Raw genomic sequence first — 17,888 nt, 5'->3', positions numbered from 1 at the left:
TGTTTATACTGGCATCTTATGAATCAACCACTTGGGTTTTGGTACCAAGGGCACCTACACATGTACACTGAGGCTGCTCTGATGCACTATAATTACAATGCATTGGAGCAGACACAGTTAATCAAATCTGCTGGAGCATGAATTACCATGCTCCAGCATCACATGTTTCAGTGTCCCCACGCTAAAAAATGGTGGCAGAGGTGCTTTAACTGAAGCTCATTTGATGAGCTTTAGTTAAAGCACCCCCACTGCCATTTTTCAGCATGGGGATGCTGATACACGTGACATTCTGGATGCTTTAATTAGAGCAGCTCTTAGAGCCACTCTAATTAATTGCCACCCCCCGCTCCAAAAATTATATCCCTACAGATATTAAACACCTAAAAACTTAGGGGCAGGTTCTGAGGATCACACTCCTAAACTCACACACCAAATTCCACATAATTCCTTTGGTTGATCTAGATACTTTGGTCGATCTGGATCCACAGCATCAGTACTCTTTTGGCACTGACTGGCTCCTGTAGTGCTACCCTGAGTCATTCAGCTGAAGGGAGCTTTATATATTAGGACCTCAGTAAATGTGGAGAGAAAAATCCAGAGAGCTTTTTCATCAAAACCAGAACCTATATCATTTTCCATTTGGTGGCAGCTTTACTATCCTACCATTACTATCTAATTGCCAATACATAATAAACATGTCACCACCACCCTTGCTTCAGACACAATGTTAGGATCATAAGAAAGCAGGACTGGATGGAACCTCATCTAGTCCAACCCCCTACTCAAGGCAGGATCAACCATCCCAGTCAAGAGTCCATTCAAGCAGCTCTTGAAAATTTCCAGAGATGCAGAGTCCATAAGCTCTATGTAGTCTATTTTGATGCATGGCCACCCTCACATTCAGAAAGCTCTTCTTAATCCCCAACCTTAAAAATCCCCTCTCCTTCAGTTTGAGGCCATTGCTCCTAGTTCTGTCCCATGCAGCCACAGGGAAAAGTCCATCTCCATCCTCTTTAGAGTTACCCTTTAAGTATTTGAAGGCTGCCAAATCCCACCACCCACCTTCTCTTCTCAGACTAAACCACCCTACTTCTTCCAGCTTTCTTCACAAATCAATCAATCAATCTATTTAACAATGATAGAGAGCTTCAATGCTCATGAAAATGAATGTGCCTAACATTTTTGTTGATAAAAATCTAGCCCGCACACACAGAAATGGCTGTGTCTGCAGTATCTAGAAAAAAAATAACCTAAGAGATTCCAGGTTTAAAGGCCATAATCCAAGGAAATGATAACTCTGGTAACTTACCTTCAGGGAAAACCTGCAGTGTCAGTATTTATCATCACAGCATCATTTAAAACAGTTTCTTAGCCAATACTAAAGACAAGGACAGAAGGAAAAAGCTAAGAACACACACCAAAAATTCTCAGAAGATTGCACCCACTTCATACTTCTACTGTGGAGTACCAAAAAGTATAATCATGTTATATACCTTTAGAATAATTTCAATAAAAATGTAAACTGCACAGCTGCAGAAGCACGCCTGAGGTGGCTAAGAACTACTGTAAGGGTGGAATGACATCTTTCAGCCAATCTACCTTAAAGGCCAGGGAGAAGGAAGGATTAGGAGGAAAACAGAAACCACAGTTCTTCCCAAAAAAGCACAGAACAAAATCGGAAAGAAACATAATCAGAATGCACTCTGAAAATAAACTAGAAAGTAAGGTCACAGGAGGCAGAACCTTCTTGGCAAACATGACGGGACCAGATCGCAAACAGAAGTTTTTTTTATTATGTGAGCTCCCACACTGCTAGTATTGATCTAAGCATGGAGAGAGATTTCAAATTTGACAGTATCTTCAGGCAGTAAGTGAATTATGATTTAATCTAATTAGTATGTATATTTTTAAATGTTAGCTTGCTAGATTCCAAACCATAATTAGCAGAACACACTGCATTTGAGCCTACTTCACTTTTAAAATTGAATCTAGCTTTGTAATCATTAAATATCTCTTATTAGTGCCCTCATTACTTGCACAGAGCAACAGCACATTCTATGAATGTTTCCTACTCATATCTGTGGCACCCCTGCTGACTAAGATGCCACTCAACGCTACTAAAGTTATCAGTTTAGCTTTAAATTGAGTCCTTTATCTATTAGGATATTAACTCATAGAATGAGAAACGGTAGCCATGATAAACAGGTCAGATTAAGCTCTACTGCAATTGGAGGTGCAATCTTATTTAAAGATATAAAAAATCCCAGCAAATCTTAGTTTAAAACATGTTAATTCATTTTACTGGTTTTCTATGGAATTTCCATAGAAGAGCAAGCAGCTAGGTGATAGATGCTAGATCAAGCGAAATTGTGCTAATTTCATTTTAAGAATGTGAAGGAAACTCTGAAGCTGTTACATTAAAAAAAAAAATCTAACTGTCCATTTAAGGTTCACAATAAAGTTACTTGGGTAAAAGGTTAACAGAGTTTGTGCAACTGCCATTCATGACCAGCCTCAACTTTTAAGCAAGAGTTTAGAACTAAAATTAGAAGTCTAAGGACTTAACATACAAATAATTTTAAATTAGTTGCTGCAGCTCAAGCAACCAAGCAAAGATGCACTTTAAATATTCATGTTCATGTATTCCTGCCTGGAAAACTTTAACCATCAGTAGCTAGCTACTAGTTCCAAAACATGAACAGGAATGTATGTGGCTACCAAAATAAAAATACTTTCTACTTCCTTTAGAGAAATCTATTTGGAGCATATCCAGTATAGTACATTATGCTGACAACTTCATTAGCTGTCATTTCTAATTAAGTTTGTTCAGCATTTCCCAGAGATCTTGCTACCTCCCACTAGACTTCAGAACCAAAGTCTACCGGACAACAGTATCACACCACATGAGAGGCAGGTGACACAATATTGAACAGAGTTGGTGAGAGGTCAGGGGGAGAAATGCTTAGAGAGGGTACAACTATGGGAGTTGCTGGATTTTGAAAATTAAGAAGACATAACTGGGAAGCAGCAATGGATAACCTCTGTTAACATTATACCTGGGGACATGCCATAAACCACTTATAATTTAAAAAAATACTTAAAAGGACATCTTCCCCACCTATTCCTGCAACCATTACCTTAGTGACTTGCAGCTAGGATCACAGCAGGTGAATTAGTTCCTGAACTACAGTTAAAAATATAAAGGAGGCCTTTGAGCCTTTTTATCATATCAGGCTTTTAAATGTTTGGTAAAGCAGAATGGAGTACAGAGAATCAGTGACTACTTGTATGCCCTAGCAATCGTAGGGAAATATCTGACTGTGAATTTCAACTGTGCTAAATAGCCTAGAACCTAAAGAACAGGGATTCAGATTTTTCATCTGCTGTGGAAAAATACAGATTTTCCCCCTTTAATGAAGGCCAGATTAGCTCTGGGCAGGAGCCATCTCTGTGGCTTAGCAGGCAAAATCCAGCGCAGGAGAGAACACCATACTATTACGGCTGCCAAGGTGAGGCACAGCAGCAGTGGCAGTGCAGAGCTGTGCCCCCACTGTTGCCAGGTGGGCAGGGGGATCCTCACCTTGGTGGCCATGGCAGCATGGCGCTCTCTCCCATGCCAGGTATCACCAACTGAACTGTGGAGATGGCTCCTGCCTGGAGCTGGTTCAGCCCAGCTGCAGCCCCACACCCCACCGTTGGCACAGAAATCTCGGGGGCGTGTGTCCCATCCAACTTGTCGCTTGTGTCCTCCTGCCCCTGCATGCACTGCCTGTGCCAACACTCCCCCTTCCTTATGCTCCCTTTTTCCCACACACTCACTCCCTTCCTCATACACTGGGGGGTGGGGCCTGTGGGTCAGGAGTGAGAGGCTCCAGCACGGCTTGGGGGACTGTGCTTTGGGAGGAAGGGGCAACAGCATGGGCAGAGAACCAGCATATTAGGGCTGCTCAGCGCCACAAAGCAGTGGAGGGCAGGGAGGGAAGTGGGGACAGGACAGCCACAGTTGAGTGAAGGGGGCAGGGGGAGCTCTGATTTTCTGTGATAAAAATCGAAGTCAAACATCAAAATATATAGGTATTTAGAATTTATTTTATTATAGCAATTCAAGAATTGGTAAGCTTCCAATTACTTTAAAATTGCAAATATAGCAATAAAAACATTGTATTCATTGCATGTATATATACACATATACACACACACACACTAGTGACGTTCCATTTTAATTGTGGAAAAACACAGATTTGGGGGGGTTTAATCAGAGAATTTGGAGATTTTTTTTAAATCAGAGAATTTGCAAGATTTAAACAGACAACCACAGGATCCCTGCTAATGAGGCAAATTTTAGTTTAAATTAAAAAAAAACTATTAGTTTCTGTAGACAGGAATTGGTGGGGACACAGAGGACAATGGGAGCAAGGCTTTGTATATGCTTATTGAGCACAGTTAGAATTTCTGACGAATTCCAACTTCACGTAAAAGATGTGTTCAGCCTGTTATTAAGCAGATACAAAATATATCTAATATACATACATCAAAGGACTTTACACCAGTAATCTTCAGAAAATATAAGTTTCTTCTGAGAGAAGCATATCTGCCAAGAGAGCTTTAGGGAAATACAATTTGATAGATATTGATTCAAATCAAGTTATAGCCTAAAGGTGCAATACTTGATTCTGACCCTTAATTTGATTCAAGGGAAGCTAGAAGACGGATGTAAAAAAAGGAAAGGGGGCCTGTAGATCTGATTTTTAAACTCCCATTTTACCTGAGGTTTTGTCTGTAGTGTCTGAGCTCTTGCCATGGAGATCTGCTTCTAGCCATTGGTATAAGACTACATAACATAACAGAAACAAAAACAAAAAGCATGTATGAACAAACAAAAGGATAAACAAAACTCATGAAAAAACTGAAACAAAAAAAAAAACAAACAAAAAAACCACACTCCTTCCCAACCCTTCTTCCCCACCACTGCCAAAAGGCAAACCCACAGGTTAACAAACTTTCATTTTTTTCTTAATCTGTGTTAATGTTCAACAGTTATACATTAAGAGATGCTGGAGGGGAAACTTGGTCAAAATTAGTGACAGAAAAGCTAATATGTTGAGAAATTTAGATACTCTATTATTATCTCATTTCCTGAGGCATAATGACTTGGCTGGGGTCTGAGGCAGCTGCCACATAGAGGCATCAGCAATTTCTGGTTGCCACCATGCCACTGGTGCAATTGTGCAGTTGTGGAGGCAGTTGTTCCTTTCTCCCATTTGCCCCTAGTCAACATCCAGGATGGCTTCCCCAGTCTCCCCATCCTAGTTTCACCACTGCTCATTTCTTTATCACAAAGGCAATTTGGTTCAAGTATTAATATTTTCCAAAGCCTCCAACAGATGTGTAGAAAAAGTAATCATAGTATAATAGGGGGTTACACTAAGACTTAAACATATTATGTAGCAATGTTGCTAGAGCCCCAATCGTGTGCGTTTGCATCCAACAGCAAGAATATGCAAAACAGAGATTAGCTGTTTTGCATTTGTGATCTCAGTTTTGTATGAGAGCTGTTTTTTAGAAGAACCTTTACTTGGGAAGTACAGATCTGTGGCTCAATTTGCAAGTGTGCTTTTGAACCTGAATCAAAAAGTTTGACACAAATATGCCATCTTTAACATCTTCAAGCTCAGGTACCCCAATGGCTGCTGGCAATGCTAAACTAAAGTTCACAGAACTTGTTTAACTGATGCCTTAGCTGTTCTGCTTCCCTTCCATAACAAGAGTTAAAACTGCAAAAAAGGTACAATAGAGTGCCCTCATTAAAAAAGATGCATAATCTACTGGAAGTCAAATCTATTCAACTCAAGTAGCCATTTATGTTACCACTTAATTTCTAGTTAAATCTATACGGCAGCTCTACTACTTTCTGATTATGTGACTTAGAGCAGTGGTTTTCAACCACGGTCCCATGGCAGCCTAAGGTGCCTTGAGAACTTTTGAGGGTGCTACAGTGCGCAATTCAATATTAGCAGGTAGGTGTGCAAACGCCTATATAATTCACAAGAAAATCCAAGAGATTTCAAATAGGAATCTGTAGTGTCAAAAACATTCTGTTCTTTTCTGGTCTGAGTTCCTTGCAACAGAATTACTCTGTTACTTCTCTGTAATCAAGGAAAGAGGGAAAGAGCTAAGAGCTTGAGGCTGTTGGTTGTAGCCATGCTGGTCTAAGGCCCAACATTTATGTGCCCAAGGGCACATTTGAATTTAAAAGAAAAAGCAGCGGGTGCCAATATGAATATTAAAGTTTAGAATTTAGATCAATCTGATCATCTCATCCATTCCTTAAAATTGCATTAGGATCCACAACTTCAAAATGAAGCTTCCCTTTAACTTTATATTCTTTTGAAGATGTCCATGGCACCTGCGGGCACCATGTTGGGAACTGCTGGTTTAAGAACATAAGCAGACAAGGTTCTTTGAGTGTTTTTTAAGATAGCTTTTATTAGACAGACAAAATAGTTGGAAAAATTGTTCTTTACAAGCTTTTGGGTACAAACTCCTTTCTTCAGGCACAGGGAGAGTCTATAGTTGTCTTGTGCTCTCCTGGATAGGATAGAAACCAGTATCAGTATTATGTCCAGGACAGCACAAAACAACTGTAGATGCTCCCTCTACCTGGAGAAGAATGTTTGTACCCAAAAGCTTGCAAAGCTAAGACCTGGCATTTTCCAAGCAGGGCCTTCAGTCTAACAAGGTTTAGAACCATTCACTTAGAAGGTGCATCCAATCAGCAAATCACATCAGTTTATTAAAACCACTTTTTTCAATTCTCTGTGAAGAGTTCTAGAATGGAATTTGGGCTTTTTAGAAGCAAGCATTTTGTTACTTGGGTTGGTAGGGCTACTGGGAACCACTACAGACCATGGTTCCCAACTTGTTAATTACTCTTTCAACCTGCGCAGCAGTTATATTCTACTCCAGAAACCTTAAGAGTATTTAATTTCCATTTCTTGCAGGGGGACAAGAGGGAGGCTAGATTCTAAACATTAATTAGGGAAATTAAGAAATAATTTATTCCCTGTACATTTCTCATCGTCAGGCTGTGGGATCCACCATCTAGGAAAGATGCACGGTTCCTCAATGCGTTAGCGAAGGCAGATTCCATTTGGAAATTATTTTGCCACATGTAAATTAAGTAATCTCTCTGAAAAGGAATGGTCTCAGCCAGGAAAAGCTCAAGAAGGGTGTCTTAGTAGACATAACTACACCCACTTTGCAAATTTTGCTATTCCTACTGCTCCAAGCACTATCAAGTAAAAGAGATTAGCCAAGATTTTTAAATCCCCTATGCTGGTAAATAACAACACTGACTATACACGTCTGTATTTAGAGTGCTACCACTGTCAAAACTCCTCTTTTTGGGGGGAAGGAAAGTCTTATCCAAGAGGTATGAGGTATTTACTCAATGCTCAAATACCTGGCTAAATTTTAGAAGCAGCAAATATTGAGAGAATGGAGTTGCATAGGAGAAAAGAGAGGAATGGTCATAAATTGGACTTCAGTAGCGCTGTGGACATACCCATTTAAACACAGGATGCGTAGCCAGAATTAAGAAAGTTATGGCATAAAATCACTTGGTTAAACAGCTATTCAAATTCTTGTACTAAAGTGGCAAAGGGATGTTAACAGTGGCGAAGTAAATATACAGATACAAATCAAATTGCAGTTATGGTACAATGTAATTCTCTACATTAAAATGTATGGAAAATGTCACAGAATAGCTAAACTATTGAAAAAAAATGAATCTCTTAAAAAGTATAGATTATTGTACAGTTCTTAGAGTAAATGATGGCTAAAAATCTGACCCTAGCAATTCAGTTCACCCATCATTCCCTCCTACTGACCTTGTCTAAAATATCTCCACTATCTGTCTGCAGAGTAACATTATACAGTACTGAGTGTCAGTTTCTTAATATAACTATACTCCCAGATACCAACAGATCAACAAAGACCTCTTACTACACCAGGAAACAAGTATGTGAAGTACATGGTCTGTTTTATTTAGAACTTGCATCGTCATCTGAGTATGTTTAATGAAGCCTCAAATACTTTGATTCAGGTAATAAATACTAGTAAAGATGGTTCAAGTTATTCATAATATTTTCAGTCTATTAAAGCACCTCTGCTTTATGTATGGTGGCTGTATGAAAGTCACTATTATATTTAAATGGCAATCTGCAAAAGTTATTACATTTTAAAATATTTCCCTTTGTTCATCTTCATCGGTGAAGACAGCAATTCTGTTACATGAGCATATCTCTGGAGAAATTATCCCAAAAGTTTGGATTAGTTAGTAGGAAGTAACATAACAGGTGTATAACTGGACTTTCCAAAGTTCTAAATATGGAAAAGAAAGTCATCTCAGGGTAAGGCCTCACTTTCTCTGTAACAAACACGCATGGAATTTTGAGTGGTTTCTTTTTGCTGCCAAACTGGATTCTGATCTTCAACTTTTATTACTGGGAGTGTATAGACACCAAAAGTCAGTCTCCCCATTTATTTAAAAACAAAACAAAACAAAAACAAAAATACTACTAATTTTTTCCATACATTTATTCTTCTCTACTTAAGTTCATGAGCTTTTTGAATGCCTAAAATGCATTAAATATCTCTAGTAGCTGGAAACAGAGATTAAAAAATACATTCTGCTGATCTCTTCCAATGCCATTTTATTTAAAGTATTTGTGTGTTGTGCTGAAAGCAGTGAGACTCACATTCTTTACATCTTTCATCAAATCCACAAATCAGATGTCAACTGCTGCCTTAGGCCCTGATCCAGTAAAGCACTCAAGCACCTGATTAAGTCTTGGTGACAGTGCCAACAGCACTTAAGCTTGCCTTTTAACTGTTGCCTCCATCTACATTCATCTTTGGCCAAACCTCTAAAACAGTGGTTCTCAGCCTTTTTAGTTTCAAGCCACCCCTTCAAAACTTTTGTGAGTTGAGCAGCACCCCATTTCAAAAATTAATTTATTACAGTGCTTACCTCCTTGCAGAGGGGTTGGGCAGAGGGGGTAGGTAACAGCCAGAAAGAGATGACACTGAGCCTACATTTCTCTCTTCACCTGCTTATTGTATACCTTGTGGCAGCTTTCAAAAGATCTCACAGCACAGCAGGGTGCCCTGGCAAGCTGGTTGAGAATCACTGCTATAGAAATTTCTGTTTACATCTCACCAACTTAAATATGAAAATGTACATGACTGGATTCTTCACACTGAATGGTATTTCACACAAGAAGGAGGGCCATTAGACTTTAAGTAAACAAATATTAATCAGCAGGGATAAAAGGTATCAAAATCCAGCTACTAGTTATTATATTTGCTTTACAATGGAAGGGTGGAGAGAAGACTTTTTTCTAAACTGTCCGAAATGGTGAATTGGTGTAGAATTTGTTAGCTTCTTTACCACACAAAAAGGAAGTAGACATCTTGAGGTGCCGAAATTCCTCATGTTAACATAAAGACAAAGCACATACCTTTCTTCTGCTAGTATTGAGCTTCTGTATACTGATGCTCAGACTTCAGTTCAGAATGGAGGAGGAGGAGGAGAAGAGGGGAAAGTATTTGCTCTATGTATTATAAATATAATATTCTGTTTCATAATGCAAATATTATACTTATATATTATATGTAATATTCTATATATAATTTACCTCTGTGTGTATATGGATACGTATATAAATAAATAAATAAAATCAAGCCCTTTTCAAAATGATCTCAAACTGAACATCCTAAAATTGAGACGCTGAAAAAAAGCCACTAGTGACACGCAGCCTTTTTATAACACATGCCACAGTTGCACACCTTAAGACAGACTTACGAATACAACTTTGATGTTTGCTCTTTCTACCTATTTACAAGGCGAGAGTCATACAAGACTCAAACCCAAAGAAAAATCATGTTGGGTTAAATGTTATCAAACATTCCTTGCCAAATATTTTGTTGCCACCAAAATATGAGCTATTTAAAAGCCAAGCTGATCTAATTGTGATGGTACTGGAATAATGTTGTAGCCATGATGGAAGAATTATTCAAGAGGTGAGGATATGCATGGGTGGTATCTTTTACTGGACCAACTGCATTGTTGGGACAGATTCAGACAAGTTTTCAAATGAGTACATGGTGCTCTTTTACCTAGGTATAAGATGACTTTTGTCTCCACAAATGACACCATACAGGACATTGTGAGATATAGTTCCTATATCATTCACTCACCTGGCTAAGAGTGTATTTAGTAGCCAAACTTTCTGATTAACAGTTAAAACAGAGACACCACTTCCTATAGTTCAAAATTTTGTTTAAAGCTACTGAGAAATAGCAACTTAGGTTGATGCTAATAACTAATTTGCCTGTCCCAGTCACCAATATTCATCATCTTGAGCTTATTTGCAGTGTTTGATCTAAAAACCCCCAAGATAACTGGAGTTATCATTCAGAGGCAGCACACTAAAACCCCCAAGTCAGACCCCAAGTTTTAGGTGGAGCCCAATGACATCTATATTGTACCACATATCACCTGAACAGGGCGGGGAAGGGGGAAGAGGTCTGCTTGTTTCCACAGATGAGCATTTAACTATCTGTGTATCCATTCCACGTTTAAGGAAACTTTTGGACCAAAGTAATTAGAGATTTAACATTAGGATCATACTGTACACAGCAAAATGCTGTAAAAACAGACAGCTTTATATAGCGCACTCAAAAGTTCCTCAGCTTTATCACGCTTTGAATTATTTTTGCTAATAGCTTAAGTTTTTTAAAGTTTTAAAAGAGGAATGAATTTGTGATAACAACAGAGAATCAGTCTCTCTTCTGATAATTCAGATAGTTAAAATTAACGTTAGTTGGAGTAGGGGTTCTTGGAAGACTTCATCTTCTAATCCATGTACATGCAACCAACTGAAGTAATCTACATCAAGGAATAAGTTAAAGAAGATGCTGCTGTGCATACAGCTCAGACAAGACACTAGAATAGGAACAGCTCACAAAAAGTTCAACTGCCCAGCAACAAAACATCTTGAGATTACATACAAAATATTCTTAATGTCTTTTGGGAACTGCTGGTAACCATATATGCCATACATGTTATGACCAGTAAAAAAAACAGTTTTTTCAGTTGAAAACCATGGATAGTCAGAACTAGGCTGGGGATCACAGAACCTCTCATGATATGGGAATGTGATTTCATGTTAGTCCCAGGCTCCAAGACCAAAGTGCTGTTCAAGTGCGTCTTACAGATGGTCTAAACCAAACATCTGGCTCCCTCTTCTCCTAAAACTAAAGTTAGGGATTCAGATCCAAAGGCATAGCTTGAGACTAATGTCTGTTATGTGGCTTTTAAACAAAGCTTGGATCCCACTCTTGACTTGCACTACACCTACTAGATTTGTTCAGATTCTTAACAGAAAGATATTTAGGGCCTAAATAACCAGTGAAATTAATGGAGTTCAGAAGTTAGGGGACCAAAACTAACCAATCTTTGTACTTGACAGAACCACTGATTCACAGCTGCAAGGAACAAGAGATCTCATCCTGGCTGAGAAGAGGGTTGAAGGAAGCTATTTTTTCCTGCAAAGAACAAGAAAAATTGAAACAGATGGATGAACACAGGGGGAGCTGCAAAGGAGACTTTTCCCTGCCATATAAAATAAAAACTTTGCCAACTATTTCACCACAGAGCAATTCAAGTGGAAGACACATGAAGAGCTCTAAATCAGCCTATCCAGCATTTAGGTAAATGTTTTCTCTTTGCACTAACATTCTAGTACATGGATCCTGTGGGAACAGACATACCAAAAATATGCAGGCACAGAATACATAATGTATCATAATAAAGTTTGTATCATGGGCAACAGGTGCCTCCTGAGTTGGTGAGGGCACTTGCCCCCCAGCGGACAGTCAGTGACCGGGGGGGAGGCTGGGATCCCCACAGGCCAGGCAGCCAGGATCCTGCAGGCCAGGAGGGAGCAGGGTCCCCCTTCCAGCCAATCCTGATCCTGCCAACCTGCAACTGGCAGTTGTCAGGGGGTGCACCAGCGCTCTCAGGGGACCCCCTACACATTGCCACTGATTTGTATCGAGTGGGAGGAGAAAGGTGAGATAGTTAATGGCAGCACCTATATTACAGTAATAGAAAACATGGTTTATGTTTGTAAGCATAAAAAGTCATGGAATATAGAAAGATGCTATATAAGAAACAAAATATTTAAATCTACAGCAAATAGATACATGATCTACTGTGGCCATGGCGCATGCAAAACCTGTAATTTCTCAAGTAAAAATATATTATGATCCTTTAAAACATTTTAAACTTCTTCACCTGAAAGTATATTTTGTGGGATTAAAAAGTAAAATCTGTGTATTTTAATTAGTGTGAGTATGCTTACTCCACTGGTTCAAGTGAATGTTTTAACCCATGTTAAAAAAAACAAAAAAACAAACCAACCTCAACCTTCATATTAAGCTGATCAGGGTTGGATTAATACAGACTGCATTATAACCAAGTACATATCCCAGTGTTGTTATAATTCCTCCCCGTGGCCCCACCAAATCCCCCCTCCTGGTCCCCAGAGTCAGAAAAAATGCTAAATTCTGGACAATGACCAATAAAGACATGGAAATGTTTGCAAGAGATTTGGGGAGGGGAAGGGGTGGAGAGACTAATGAAGTTTACAGCCTAGAGCACTGTGGTGTTGAATTAAAAAAAGCCTCTAAAATGATGACAATGGGTGGCAACTAAATGAGAATCCTTGATTATGTTAAAAAGCCAAGAATGGAAGCTCATCAGGCATTCTGCAATGAGGGTGGGAGGTGTGAATTAAAAAGATACAGTAAGGAGTCTACTGTGATGTAAGCAAACAACATGGGCTAATTAAGAACCCCAAACTTTGTACTTCATACATTCATACCAACTATGAGATGACTCCTCTATCATAAAAGCCAGTCCAGTGAAAACTACTACGTATAGAATTAGGTATGACTGAGTTAATACCATACTTACTTGCTTACTACATGTGCCTTTCCACCCCCACAATTAACCTTCCAAAATTGGGGTAAGTGAATTGGTACACACGCCCAGAATAGCACCAATGGCACTTCTATTCAAGAGCTGATGGAGTCAATTGACATCATGGTTCATTAGAAAAAAGGTGATTCCTGTTAATTGCTCTTCACTCAACAGATGATAATGACCCACTCTTTTTTTTAATGGTTTTGATGTTTCACTAATCAAGCTATCCTTTCTTTGGCAATTTTGCTGAAGAATTTGAAATTTAGTTACTCCTGGTATCTCTCTCCTCCTTCTTAAAAGACTTAAGTCTTAAATCTTTAAAAAAAAAAAAATCCAAAAATCAAGAGTCTTGCTAGAGTCATAATCCAGTTTAACTTTAATGCTCTACGTTACTCTTACATCTCACAATTAACTTCAAAATAAATTTGAAATAATAATAAAAAGAAACAGATTTGAGGGAGGTTCCTTTTAAGTGTCAGGAGAGTGCTCATATCATCCATTGCCAGTTTTAAAAAACACAAAACCATCAAAAAACAAAATAAAATAAAAAACAAACATAACAAAAACATCATCTCACTGTCTATATTATATTTTACTCCCTCCCACCAATGCAGAATTTTCAACTTGAATCCACCTAAGGGTGTTAGCAGATCAATTTCTGGCAGGAAACCTGAAAAGCATAATTGCAGTAATTAGAATTATGTTAATATGCTACTCAGTTCTGGCATTGCCAGTGGTTTAATTAGTTAAGCAATAAAGAGACTACAAACCATTCTTTTGAAACCTCTCTCTTCATAATCTCAGGGTTTGTTTTTGCTGCCAAGTTAAACTAAATTCTTTGGTGTGATGCATAGGGGTTGCACGCAGGTGCGACACATAGGAGGTGCACGCAGGTGCACGTGCACCCCCTACAAAAAGGCACTACCAACACTTCCAGCGGTGCCTACGGGTGGTCGCCACTTACCACCCCACTGCCAGTGGCATCTACAGGTGGTCCGCGATCCCTGCTGGCCACTGCGGGTGGTTGCCACCCCTTGGTTGGTGCTCGCCACTGTCCTCCCCCACCGCTGACAGTGCCGGCGGTGTCTGCTGGAGCTCCTCTGATTACCGCCGCCACGCTCTCACTGCCACCATGCCCCCCACAACCATTGGGGGCATGAGTCATTCATCCTTACGAAGATACTGCCCTTAACCACCTTACCTTCCTCCAGCTGGCAACCTATACACACTGATGTGAGGACACAGGGCTCTCAATCTCTCACTGGCACCTCCAACACACCCCCACAATTCCCTCTCCCTATTGTGCGTCTAGAAAAGCATTAGAAGTCTTAGTGCTACACATACTGGTAAGCATAGTACCAGCAAAGACAAAGTAATTATCATGGCTTTGAAGTGTGGCTGTTTCACATCTAGTCTAGAACAACATATGTGCTCAGGCCTCAACTGAGGATCACCCAGAGTAAGCCTGAAGTTAACATCTCTAGAGCAATTTTCTCAAAAAAAATTATTATATATAATTTTAGATGTATAGTATCTATATATCTAACTCTAAATAAACCCCCACAACCCTCTGTTTTTATAATCCTTTCCTCTGAAAATATAACCAGGAGGATTATGTCAAGTTATTTGATTTCAAAGTGATAATTATCACATCCATCCCACCAACTTTGTGGTTGAGAAATAACTTTTTTGAGTCATCTTGAGGCTACAGTGCTGTATCCTAATGCATCCCCAGTTCAAGCCAATTACATCAGAATTTTTTTCAGAAAGAGGCTGAAGGCTAAGGCTATTATCAGGACAGAGTGTAAGAATAGTATCTTTAAAACTCCAATGGCTTCTAAAAATAATCTAATACCATTGATAAGTACTTTGCACTTGTGGCTGGTTTTACTCTGCATGTGGTCGGTCTAAATCAGTTGTGTGATTAACCAGTTAATCGTATAATATACGTAACAGGTAGCAGGGGCCTAAGAAACCAGAGCTCCCAGGTTTCAAAGTGGTTTTGCCAATGACATATTATACAAGTTTGAGCAAGTCACTCCATCCAATATCAGCAGGAGTTCAGACAGCTAACACACCTTCACTGAGCACACCTCTGCCTGCTGCAAGTTTTCTCCCCCTGCCTGAGAAATGGAGAGACTTTCTTCATGGAAGGACAGGGGATGGTAAGAATATGGTTCTGCTCATGTTACCTAAAAGGTATGAGTATTGTATGAAAATATAATTACCAATTGTGTTTCTTCCCCTCCCCTCCCTTCAGCACTACTTTTAAGAAAATATGCAAGTCAAATAACCCTCATTCTGAATTCCTGAAAGCCTTTATAATTCAAGATATTTCGGTTTCAGTGCTTTTTGCCTTCCCCCCATCCCTCCCACCAACCTTTTGCAAGAACTGTATGCCCAGAAAAGAAACAAGTGTGGATTGCAATTAAAACAGAGAGATGACTTGCATTAGGTCAAATTTTCCTGATTAATAATTAATGCTGTAAAACCTGAGCAGCATATACAGACTTCTCCATTTCCAATTCTCTCTCTGAGAAAGGAGATAGATTCATACAGAGAGTTACCTGGATTCCTGCATGCCAAATGTGAGAACAACAAAAGGGTCATCTATGCTGATGAAGATAGTAGGTAGCAACTGGGGAAGCTGTAGCATGGTGTAGATCAGACTTGGTGAACCTGCAGCATGTGTACCATAAGTGGCAAAACTTGTGTGTGGTATGTGGCAGACTGGGAAGGGAGAGGATGGACAGCACAATGGCTGATAGGGCAGGGAGCAGAAAGCAGAGCAACAGATCAGGCAGGGAGCATAGAGATGAAAGCAGAGCAGCAGGTTGGGCAGGGAGCAAAAAGCAAAGAAGTAGATTAGGCAGAAGAAGGGGAATCAGGGTAGCATTCAGGGAGGGTGCAGGGCTAATTTGTGACACAACTGCCAATAAAGTTAGTCCCTGTTGTTGTAGGCAGAGGTCATGTGATTTTACTAACTCTGAGCTCTAAGACAGAGGTATCAAACATACAGCCTGGATCTGGCCTGCTAAAGTTGGTCATTTGGCCTGTGGGGCTCTTCCTGGTTGGATGTCTCTCCTCCAGATCTGGTACACAGGGTGTCTTGCCACAGCTCCCAGAGTCACTGCACCAGTACTCAAGGGGTTAGCATCACCAGGCCCCTTCCCCACCACAGAATTTCTGGGTTTTGATTATTGCTTAGCAGAGTTAACCTTCACATGCTGGCTGCACTGACCTAGTGGCTCTGGGAGCTGTGGAAAGAAGCCCTGAGGTGCAGACCTAGAGATGGATTGTCTGATCCACAAACACTATAGTAGTCTGCATCTGGCCTGCCAACTGAAATGAGTTTGATGCTTCTACTCTAGGGCATTAACATGTCTTTCTAAACTGAAAAAAGTACATCCTACATCCTTGACCAACACCTCCAGCCACCCATAGGCAGGCATGGGTAGTCACTGAACACAGGAATCCATTTCAAACAGGCAAATCTTTGCTCATCACCAGACACAGAGTTCTGCAAATGGAGGGAAATAAAAAAGGACTTGTCTAATGCTTAATAGATGGACACTAGAGAGCATTAACAGAACTCTGGACTGGACACAAACCCACTGCATAATCCCACGTTACTACAGAGATTAGTATGTGAAGCACTTGGACCCTACTGCTCAGTTTGGAATAATTTTCCCCAGTAACAAGAGACTTTCCATATAATCTGTTTCAACCAAGGAGACAGTAAAAAGTAGAGAGGAGACTGGTTTATTGCTGTTCCAGGAGACTGAAAACATTCCAGTACCCATTTAACTGCCATTTGCACTTTCCATAGGAAAGAGCCTCAAACTTAATTGTTCAATTAAGGTACAACAAGGTCATGCCTTTCTTATGTAAATGAAAAGTGCTGATAACTGGCATAGCTGAGAATTACTGGGTGTTCCAGGTTCGTAATACTGCAGGTGAATATGCATGACAAAACTTGTATTTGGCATATCATTCTTGAGAATCTGATGGCAAACCACTGTTGTTTATAAAGCAGCTGCCAATTTGGGCAATAACTGGCCCTGATGCTCACTTAAAACAAAAAACTAACAAAGAAAACCCTAGTGCTCTTTCACAACTGACCCATGCCGGGATTGTCAAGGAAAGGAGTAAGTAGGGAAGGATTTTGTTGGAACAAACTTTTACCTGAAAGAAAGTCTGTGCTCTGGACAGACTCTGTTTTCATACTTGCACCTCAGACTCTATTAAAAACAAACAAACAAACAAAAAACCCCTACCACACTCTCTCTCTCTCTCTCTCTCAGAACTTGGCCAAGTGAATGGGGCAGGGGCACTGTTGGGCTCAGGGAGCACATGTACACATGACGAAAATGTCACTTTATGTAGCTTAATGGCATCATGCTGTACATGTTCAAGAGTTTTGGTGGTTAAAATGACTTTGCATTGTTGCAAACTAAACTACAAAACTACATCTGGATTTAGTTTAGTTTGAAACGATGCATTGCAGCTGTCAGCTTGCCTCCCCAGTTGCAGGACAGCCAGGCAGAGTCTGCAGAAAAAAAAGGATTGGCCCCTCACTGCTTCTGCCTTCAACTGGCACCTTCTAAAGCATGGGTGGGCAATTATTTTGGGCAGAGGGCCGCTTACTGAGTTTTGGCAAGCCATCGAGGGCCGCATGACAGGCAGCCAGAAGCAGACAAGTATTAATTTTCTAAATTTTGGGGGGGGTCCCGTGGGCTCGATAGAATGGCCTGGTGGGCCACATCTGGCCCATGGGCCACTCCTGTGCTAAAAGGCAGAAGCAGCAAGGGGCCAATTCTTTTTTTTTTTTTTTTTT

The 17,888-nt window shown here is 40.0% G+C and overlaps 1 protein-coding gene across 1 annotated transcript in view; it reads right to left on the bottom strand.

Annotated features, from left to right (window-relative positions):
* The window catches only part of DENND5B (DENN domain containing 5B), a 220,395-nt gene that overhangs the window by 131,582 nt on the left and 70,925 nt on the right, over positions 1–17,888 (bottom strand). Inside the window, exon 4 of the mRNA XM_019515829.1 lies at positions 4,766–4,831. Coding sequence (XP_019371374.1) covers positions 4,766–4,831 — 66 coding nt within the window. The remainder of the gene's footprint in view (positions 1–4,765; positions 4,832–17,888) is intronic.

Source organism: Gavialis gangeticus, unplaced genomic scaffold (genome assembly GCF_001723915.1).
Source record: "Gavialis gangeticus isolate Ggan-Ray unplaced genomic scaffold, GavGan_comp1, whole genome shotgun sequence".
NCBI lineage: Eukaryota > Metazoa > Chordata > Crocodylia > Gavialidae > Gavialis > Gavialis gangeticus.
The sequence above is the reverse complement of the archived record's forward strand: the minus strand, read 5'-3'. Positions and strand labels throughout refer to the sequence as shown.